This window comes from Marmota monax, unplaced genomic scaffold, assembly GCF_021218885.2.
Source record: "Marmota monax isolate L192 unplaced genomic scaffold, Marmota_monax_Labrador192_F-V1.1 WCK01_AAM20220418_F8-fsc01403, whole genome shotgun sequence".
NCBI lineage: Eukaryota > Metazoa > Chordata > Mammalia > Rodentia > Sciuridae > Marmota > Marmota monax.
The window spans coordinates 5,332-15,462 of record NW_026694751.1 but is presented as its reverse complement, the minus strand read 5'-3'; the positions used below and the strand labels follow the sequence as shown (position 1 = coordinate 15,462).

Sequence of the window (10,131 nt, the reverse complement as noted above, 5' to 3'; positions counted from 1 at the left end):
ACCTCTACCTCTTTTAAACAATTTTGCTCATCATTTGGTATTACTCATATAACAGGAATCCCATACAATCCACAGGGACAAGGCATAGTTGAAAGAGCTCATCAAACTATTAAAACGTACTTATTAAAGCAAAAAGAGGGAATTGGAAAGGGGTATATATCCCCCAAAGATAAACTTAAAATAACCCTTTTTACTCTAAACTTTTAAAATTTGGATTCATCAGGGCTTAGTGCTGCGGAAAGACATATGTATCCAAAAAATGTACATAAGCCTAAGGTACTTTGGAAAGATATTCTAACAGGACAATGGAAAGGTCCTGACCCAGTGATTGTCTGGAGTCGGGGTTCTGTTTGTGTGTTTCCACAGGGAGAACAGCAGCCAATTTGGATTCCAGAGAGACTAACCAAAGGGATTTCTACAGACCAAAAAGAAGATGATTTGACTCAAATCCATAACAGCTGATATCCAGAGCTCCAGCTTGGCTATTCTTACATCTGCGACAGTGATTAACCAGGATGCTTTTTTCAATATCTATTTTATTATTGCCTTTATTGCCTTTTCCCACATCATAAAGTTCTATTTTATTTTTTGAGCTCATGCAAACCTAGGTTAATGTTTTTCTGATCAGTTTTATTTTTTGACTGTGCAGTTTTTAAACATTGCAATGGAGATTTCACCTAGGTAAAGCTACAAGGCCTTTACTATTGTCTTATGTGTTTTATGTTATGTGTGCACACTTCTGTTTTGTGTTGTATGTGTGTATGTGCGTATGTCCATATTTCATATATGAGGAGCGCTCATGAAAAAATGGATCCGAATTTTTTTTTTATTCACGTGATTTAAATGGTTTAATTTAAATTAGGTAAACAGCTGTTAAGGATTGTTTTTAAAGGAGGTTAGCAGATCTGTTTGTTTACTTTCACCTTTCCTTTTCATTATATTTAATAATTCTGTTCAGGATAATGTCTCTTTAGCATCATTGCCAGAATTCCTATCTTCATCCCAGTGCCGGTGAAGACAAAGATAAAACCAAACTACAGCTTCTATGATAGCTATCACAGTAAACTGTATAAACTGATGCATCAATGAATATAACTCAACAAGTAATGCTCAATCAAGGAGTTGACTTACTTTGGGAGGAAATGGATATATTGATAGACTCCTCCACTTTGAACTGCTTGCAGAACTTGCCTGGACTATGTATCACTTGTATACATTGTGAACTATCATTTGGTGCAGCGAATTGTGGTAGTGCTGGCATATCTTTGCTGATGGTGTCACCAGTGATGCAATTTTTCCAAAGGAGCCGTCAATTGGCTTGGTGTCGTGGCATTTCTGTATCCTCCTCCTTTCTGCAAGTGATGGTCTAAAATTTTGGGGCCAACAGAGGTGAGGCAAAGAACCTCACACCCCCACTGGTGCAAAGGCCAAATTTGGGGGCCAACAGGGGTGAGGCAAAGAACCTCACCCCCCCACTGGTGCATAGGCCTATCCTCAAGTATGGCTGTATGCTGGACCGGTAGTCAGTGATGGGTATGATCCAATTGCAGTGGTATCAACCTAAGACAGGAGGCTGACACCTAGAGGTCAGTTCATTGGATGATGGGAAAGAACCATATGTTGAATTGGACAACCTAACAGGCACAGTCCCTAAGCCACATTGCTTGTTGTTTAATTAATCAGAAGGGGGGAGATGCTGAGAGCCATTGCCAAGTAGGAATGATGCATGGCAATTTCCTTGTCAGCCTACCCAATGTTGCTTAGAGGGAGGACTCTCCATTGTGGAAATGGGCTTGCCTTGGACCCAGGTCATTTGCAGTGACATTGCTTGAAAGGTGACCTTCCTGGGAATAGGGCATATCCTGCTGCCTCAGGCACCCGCTCCTTGAGTTCCCGTTGAGTTCTCCTGGGATTCAGAGAGTATTTGGTATGCAGAGCCTGGTGGAGTGTGTGGATTTTCCCAGAACATGCGTGTAGAGTGCCAGTGAGAGTCGGGAATAAAGAGTTGCTGTTTGAATCTACAAGGTGTGTGGTGGCTCGGTTATTTTGTGCCCAGCCAGACTGCGACAGGGTGGTTAGGGTTGGGTGGGAAAACAAAAGTCTTTCCTTAAAATGGCTGCTGTCACTTAAAATGGACATCCAGATACTAAGCAAGAATCTTATACTTCTCAAGCCTGCTTGCTGAGCCAATCCCCCCCAAACACCATTTACCTTGTATGGGAACTAAAGCCTGCTTCTCTGTCCCTGTCCACAAGGGTAGTGTAAAGTTTTAGGAGTCTCTTTTGTCTCTAACAACTCCCTTCCAATTTTTCTTTTCCTTTTAGTACCTATTATAATGCTAGATTCATCGGACCCCATTAGACCTCCAGGAGCCAAATCTGATGCAATCACACAAGAGTCTTTATTGCAAGCTAGAGCCTGGACTCACAACCGTTTAGGATGCAGCAGTCCCAGAGAGTGAGTCCTGGCCCTTAGTTCAGTGACGATTTATAGTTTTTTTGGGATACTCTATGCATCACAACATCACACAGCAAATCATTTCACACCATGGGAAAAATCAAACAAAAACTCTTAACATTGATTAGCACATTCTCTGGTGGGAACAAGTTGGGTAAGGGTGATTGGTTTGTTCAAGAGGTGGATACATTTGAACTGATTGCTTTAAGCTGTGAGGCGTGTATGCACTAAACTACATGGTTTTCTAACATGTTATCTATCACCAAATCTACTGTGAGGGTCACCTGACATTTCACATATGTTCCCTGTCTCACTCTCATTGGTTGTTGCTATGGTCTGAAATTAGGTCTCAAGCATTCTTTGGTCTTGCATTGCTGAGTCAAGGCTATCTGGTCACTGCAGTTAGGGGTAGCTATGTGCCTAGAAATGCTGGATCATTCTCTCTGCCCCCCCCCCCCGCCACCCTGCTTTGGACAGGCCCTGCTCTGAGGTAGAGGCTGATTATTTCAAAAATGGAGTCATATGAATTTCTCACTATAAGGTCCTTGCTTAGCACCTGGATGGCCCTCTTAAATGAAACCTGGCATATTAATAAGAACATTTCACTTTCCTGCCCAAGGGCATTTGAGGAAGTCTCACCACACCTTCATACCAACCCAACACTTAACCATCTGCATGAGAACCCACTGGGCTCTGATTCCTGATCCTCCCCCATAAAAGTCCCAGAACTGATGCCTGTTCTGCTCCTCTCTCCTATAGAGAGATGGCCTTTACTTGTCAAGTGTGAAAAATCAACTCTCGTGTGTATCTCTGCCTGGTCTCTGTCTTTCATTTCTTGCTTATCTGTGTCTCTTTCCTCAATGTGCCTTCACCCCCAATCTGGGTTTTCTGTTGTTTTTGGAAAAGAATCTTTAAGGACATCAATTTTACATGCCTCTGCATACCAATTAAAAAATGCATTTGATTGTTTTCATTTGGGTCCTGGTTCTTTGTTTTCAAGTACTCCTCACAGAGACAATTTTCTTCAAATTAAAACTTCCCCCTGGGGTCACATCAATATTGGATATACTTATTCATTTATGTGTTCACATACATTTGTGGTTCTGGGGATGGAACCCAGGCCCTTCCACATGCTAGGCAAGTGCTTTACCATTGAGCTGTGTCCCCAGGCCCTCAGTTAATTTTTATGAAGTTCACTCATTTCTGTAGAAAAGCATGGGTTCTGGGTCCCTAGATTGTACAGGTGAAATTGGCCAGTGTTCCGCAAGGGGATCTAGACCGTTTGATGCAGATGCTCAAAGGAATGTGCACCTATCAGTAGCACTCCAGAGAGTGGAAACCAGTCCCCTTCTGACCTGGCCATGCTTACACAACCGGTCCTGTTTGTCATGACATCCTACAGCTGTGGGCTGTCTCACAGCACAAATGAACCTACAGTGAAAAGATGAGGAATACAAAGAGCAGTCTGGGTGCTTTATTCCCAGGGCTGTGTGGGGACACATGCAACTCACAGTACTTATACAATTCAAGGAGTCTGGACACACCAGAATATCTTCAAGTCCCTTTTTGGTCATGAAAACCCATAAAACAACCAGTGATGACACATCTCAAAATGCAGATCTTTCTTGCCTTTATTTGATCCTAGAATCCAGCAGCAGAACAGAATGAATGCTGTTCAGAACTTCCCCCCACCACACACACACAACTTAGACATAGAGCCAGAGGAAAGGACGTGTCATAAAGAGGTGTGAGGCACACAGATCGCTGTGTGGGGGACAGATGGGCTGGCTATGTAGGACCTGGACTCTGATACCTATTCCAAGAGTGAGCTGCAGTCTCGTTACATATCCAACTGGGTTCTAGTTCACTGTGTATGGAGAAGCCTTCAGGCCCAAATTAGAACACGTACACAGCCAGCTTTAGGATAACTCAAAAGAAGATTGGGTGGACCTCCTTCTCCTCCTCGGATGGGAAGCTAAGGCTAAGGTCATTACATAACACCAGCCTGAGTCCTCAGCAGGAGTCGTCATTTAGGGGATCTTGATCTTACTCATCCTCTGATCCTCTGCTGATTGAAAACCTTGTGTCCCTGGGTAGGGAGAGATGGGAAGTGTTAGGGGAAGATCTGTCAATTATGAGCAGCCTTCTCCCCCACAAGAAGGTGGTAATTTATTAAGTTTAGTTTAGACACATTCACAAGTGTTATCTACCTACATAATTCCACTATTTTGATGAAAGCTAATTTGGATGATTTCATTGGCCATGATTACATTATTTCAGGAAAGACTTTGTAGCAGGATGATGGGCAAGATTTTGTGAGGCCCAGAGAAGCTATTTTATTCTCACTGCATCCAAAGACCAAGACGCCAGGTTTCTAGGTCTATGTGGAGACCCACAAGGATGGACAAACCTTGAGTGTCTGAATGGCACTGAGGTCACCTAAGAAGGGCGTTTTGAAATTTTACTGTCCACGTAGAATGCTCCAGGCCTCCTGTGTTCCCCTACATGGATTATGCCACAGTGTAGAAACAGATAATGACCTGATTTCAGTTGGATGCTTTGAGTTTCTGGGAATGAACCTCATTGATCACCAAGTACTTGGTGGTGTTTCTCCATCAGCCCCTGGAGAATTCCAGTGTCAAAATCAGAAAACTAGGTAAAACCATCATGGAAGATGTCAGAGGACTAATCTTGAGATTCCGTTCATTTTGGACTATTTATTTATGGATCATCCATGAAACAAAATAGTTTCTTCATATGTGCATGAAGCCTAAATCCCATTCTAAAAATCCAGGCCCCTTGTTATGACTCTATACAGACACATATGGCTCTATACAGAAGGTCCAATCTTCAGGGGCTTCCTTCCAATGTAGCTCCCAGCCTCTGATTCCTTTCCCCATCCACACTTCAGACAGTGTCTGAAATGGTGGGCTCTGAGTTTCCTTCATGATCCCTCTACATCCTGGTTATACATCCAATTGCGTAGAGGGCAGCTTTTTATACACACTCAACTAGGCAGCTGTTGGACAGAAACAGTGATTGAGGCCCTGGTTGTAGAGGAACATGCTGCCACATTGAGGACATGGGACAGTACAGAACACAAGGACCTTGGGCTGCCTAAAGTCCTTCAATAGTGCTGTGAGCTCAGCACAGAGTTGGGAACATCTCCCTCGGAGGATGGCACCCTGGGCATCATAGCTCTCCAGAGGGGCAGGGTATAGCTCTACCCTCAACTGGCTCAGCCTGGCAGTGTGACAGAGCAGGTCCCTGAGGACCGACATGGAGATGCGATTCTGGAAAAAGCACAAGGCCCTGAGCTGGGAGCAGCGGCTCAGGGCAGGCAGGATGGCTTGGAGCTGGGATTCCGTGATCTCACAGGCTTCCAAGTCCAACCTCTTCAGGGTGGCTGCCACAGTCTCCAGCAGAATTTTGAGGGGCTCTGGACTGAAATTGGTCAGTTTGATGTATCTCAGATCCAGGCGTCTGAGCTGGCTGGTGTTTGGGCAGCGGGAGAGATAATTCCAGTCGGAATCTGAGAGCGGGCACTTGGTTATTGAGAGGGTCTCCAGGGGGGTCTTCAGGTGCCTAAGGAGGAACCAGGCAGTTAGTTCTGAGGGAGAAGATGAATTGGCCCAAACCCAAGGTCACTGTGACCATCTGAACATGGTTGACATTTTGTAGAATCTGCTCATTCAGGTCACTCCAATTCAACCTGAAACTTTTACCACTACTTGTGTGACCAGGTGGGTCCTCCATCTCTATGAATGTCACCCTCAATGACAAGCAGAAAGCCACAAATCTAGCCCCAGGAAGTCAGGAAGAGTCGTGTACCAAAGACAAATCCAGGAAAGATGTGTTGAAACACCCTGGGGTTAGCCCCTGCAGGGCTCACTCCCTGTCCCCTCAGCAAGGTCTCACTCCCTGCTCTTCACTCACAACCCCTGAGTCATCACCTGGAGCTCAGACCTGCCTTCCCCAGGAGGGCATTAGAAGTGGGCTCCTCTGCTCCCAGATGGAGGACAACAGGGCTTCCTTGTTGAACAGGTAGAGTTGTGGGGGCTTCCCTCCTTCAAAGTCCTCACCTCTACCCTGCTTTGTACCCCTGTCGCTGGACAGGGCTCCCAGGGAAGGAACCTCACACCCACCTCACTAGCTCCTGTCCGCATCAGCTGGCTTCCCAGCATGATGTCACTTCCCAGACCATGAACCCTGGTTTAGCCCTTTGCTCTAACACAGGTTAGGAGATGGAGCTTCAGGATACAACAGGAACAGATGATGGGTTATTTACCTTCCAGTGCCTTGTTCACCATGAGAGTGTCAGTGGCTCGCACACAGTAGGTGCTCTTTCATATTTACTGATACTGGTCTGCAGAGGAAGCTCATCCCCCTTACTTACCCCAGCACCTGCTCCAGGTGGCCCTCAAGGAGGAGGACAGCATCCACATAGAACTTCCGCAGGCAGTCCATCCTGAGGAACTGCGAGGTGAGCTGGGAGAGCAGCCGCTTCTGCTCCTCTGGGGAGGTGTGGGCAGGCACTCGAACCTGGGAGACAAGCAGCTTCCTCAGGTTCCTCATCTGGCCCAAGAAAGGAGCACAAGCAGCCAAGGTGGAAGGCGCCCTGGTGCAGTGCACTTCCACCTTCTGGACAGAGTCCAGCTGCAGCAGTCTCAGGACCTTCCTGGTGTGGTGGGTGGGTTTCCCAAAGATCTTCAGCCTACTGCAACACAGGTGTACCATGTCCCTTCTCTGTGAGATCCATAGGAACAAGAGAGTCAGGAATTCATCCAGGGGCCCTTCTGTGAGGCACAAGTCTATGAATATCTTCAAGGGCAGCTTAGCTGCCATTGCTGGACCAACATTCAGTGTTCGATTCTTCTTAATGTCCTCTGGTGAGCAGGCATCGATCACGGCTCCAGACCACGTCCTCCAGAAGTTCCGTGGAGCCCTCCGCAAATCCAGCACCTGCAGTTTCCACCTCCTGCGGGGACCACAGCAGAGTCTCAGCCCTGAGGCCCCTTCCTTCCCCTCTCAGCTGCTGCTCCCTGCTCCACCTCTTCCTTCTGTCTCACTTTTCTCCACCCACTTCCCTCCAATCCAGCCTGGTGCCCCCACCTGTACAGACTGAGGCAGGGGCAGGTACAGCCTCATTCAGGGGTCAGCACAGCTGCCACAAGCACCTCCACATCTGGAAGCCTTTCCCAGATGGGGCTCAGCATGGCCAAGGCCTCTCCACCCCTCCTTGCTGGCAGCACAGGAAGCCTGTGGAGCACACTTCAGCACCCAGTCTCCCTGCCTATCCCCATCCTTTCCCTGGCACAGAGGGTGCTCCCTTCCAGGCCACCTGGGTCCCCCTCACCTGGGGTGATCCTGCTGGGCAAGCAGCATGTCCAGCCCATCCAGGGCCACTCGGAGCATCTCCGGCTGTGGCTGCCTCATCAGGGCCCCCAGGGGCAGGCAAGTGAAGGGCCAGGCCTGCACCATTTTCTTCAGGACCTCAGTGTGTCCCCTGCTGAAGGCCTCCACAAAGAGTGGTGGGAAGAGCTCTATGGGCAGGTCCTCCAGATCCAGGATGGCCCTGGACTTGTCACTCAGCAGGCTGCACCCTGCCAGCTCCAGCAGCGTGGGTGGGGACTGGATGCTCATCCTGGGGAGTCTGAAAGAAGAAGGATCCAGGAAAATGGTCCAGGGAAAAGGCCACTATCCCATCCATTGCCAGCCACTAGGAAGGGGGTACTGGGGAGTCTAAAACTCACCCCAACCTTAATGGGGGAAAGCTTTGCTTATTATTTTGTCCTTCTAAAATGGGAATTGGAGTGTCATGTGACTTAATGCAGTAGGCTCCTCAGTTTCAACAACTACAGAGGCTCAGAAAGGAGTTGCCCTCACATGGGTGATGTTATTTTTAATTTCAAAAAATTAAATGGGCAATTATAAAGCATGTGCCCATATTATAAAACACTTGGAAATTACAACAGAGTCTCACGGATATCTGTTACACATGTGAGATTCTGCCACCTTAGCGGGGAGGTCAAGAGAACAAAGAGATCAGAAGAACAGAGTCTGTGAAGTGTTGCATGAGATAGTTTGAAGCTTTTTGTTTATTTGTTTAAACAAATTATAAAATTACAAAACTACATAAGCTTTAAAGTATAATTTGGGGGATGAGGCAATATTGGGGATTGAATTCAGGACACTCAACCAGTAAGTCACTGCCCCCAGCCATATTTTGTATTTTAGTTGGAGACAGGGTCTCACTGATTTGTTCAGCACCTCATGCTGCTGTGGCTGGCTTTGAACTCTAATTCTCTGGCCTCCTCAAACTCTGGAGGTGTTGGGATTACAGGTGTGTGCCATCACGCCCAACAAAACAGTATAATTTTAAGGGCACACAAAATAAACATTTTTATTATCAGGAAATAGAATTCCAATCAATTAGAATGAAATAGGATTGCAATCTACTTCCTTGCTTAAGTAATGTTAAATTGGCTTTGCCTGGAGCTCAGTGGAAGAGCACTTTCCTAGGACATGTGAGGCACTGGGCTTGATCTTCAGCAGCAGGAAAAATTATTAAATGATGGGCTGGTGACATACCTCTGTTGATACAGTGCTTGCCTCCCATGCACAAGACCCTGGTTCAATCACCATACCACCAAATAAATAAATAAATTATATTGTCCATATAAACTTTAAAAAAACAACAATTTAAAAAAAGAAAAAGTGCAGGGCATGAGTGCACAAGCCTGTAATCCCAGGGTCTCCGGAGACTGAGACAGGAGGATCATGGGATCAAAGTCAGCCTCAGCAAGAGCCAGCGCTAAGCAATACAGTGAGACCCTGTCTCTAAATTGAGATGTGGGGATGTGGCTCAGTGGTTGAGTGCCCTTGAGTTTAATAGCTCATACCAAAGAAAAAAAGAAAGAAAATTGAAAGTGACATAAACCAAAGTGGAAATCCTATTGTTCAGGATCAAGGTTAAATTACACTGAGAGGCAAAATCGAAGTTCTAAATTGGTTCATGAGAAAAGACAGGAATCAAATTGTTCCTGAATCCACACAGGTGAGGCGGGAACGGGGTGTTGCTCAGGGCGGTGAGGGACTTACGGGATCTGTCCACGTGTGCAGCGTTCTCAGAGCCTCAGCAGGCCAGACTGGCTCTCCTTGGGCTCCAGGACTCTTGTGTTTCTCTTCTGGCTCCACAGAAGCTTTTATGGACCTCTCTGACCACGCCCCCAACTCCATCTGATTGACTGGCATCCAATCAGAAAGCAGTATCTGATCAGGTTCTCCAGTCTCCACCCATTTAATCCTGATCGGATGTTCTTCCTCCAGATTGATTGATTGAATGATGCTCATGCAGGAGCACAGAATCAGGGAGAGTGTGAGAGTCAGGGATGCGTCCCTCCATGAACTCCAACCATGGACTCAATTTTGTCCATATGTGACCCTCCTGTTTTTCCTGTGAGACAGAAAAGCACTGAATCCCTAAGAAAAAACAACACCTGAAAATATCTTTCAAAGGGGTCTTTGGCTATATCAAAATTATTTGAATTTTTTTTCCAAAAATTCCATAGTAAAAACAGCTTTTTGAAGGCAGTAGTGTCATCCATGAAAACCACAGAATGGAAACCATGTTGACAACAGTCACACAAGTGCTTGGAGCAAATCTGGTCACAC

The 10,131-nt window shown here is 46.3% G+C and overlaps 1 protein-coding gene across 1 annotated transcript; it reads right to left on the bottom strand.

Moving 5' to 3' along the window:
• Positions 1–5,468: 5,468 nt before the first annotated feature.
• On the bottom strand, positions 5,469–8,100 carry LOC124079393 (PRAME family member 12-like). Its single transcript, XM_046424909.1, has 3 exons — positions 7,814–8,100; positions 6,854–7,435; positions 5,469–6,042 (listed from the first exon to the last, which is right to left on the bottom strand). The coding sequence occupies exons 1-3, from the start codon at positions 8,098–8,100 to the stop codon at positions 5,469–5,471; spliced, it is 1,443 nt and encodes a 480-aa protein (XP_046280865.1).
• Between the last annotated feature and the right edge of the window lie 2,031 nt (positions 8,101–10,131).

Bases quoted from the DNA above. Each gene is read 5' to 3' on its own strand.
- LOC124079393 (XM_046424909.1), bottom strand. From the start codon at position 8,100: ATGAGCATCCAGTCCCCACCCACGCTGCTGGAGCTGGCAGGGTGCAGC. The intron at 7,436-7,813 runs GTGAGGGGGACC...TGGTCCCCGCAG, and splicing joins GCCCAGCAGGATCACCCCAG to GAGGTGGAAACTGCAGGTGC. The intron at 6,043-6,853 runs GTAAGTAAGGGG...GTTCCTCCTTAG, and splicing joins CACCTGGAGCAGGTGCTGGG to GCACCTGAAGACCCCCCTGG.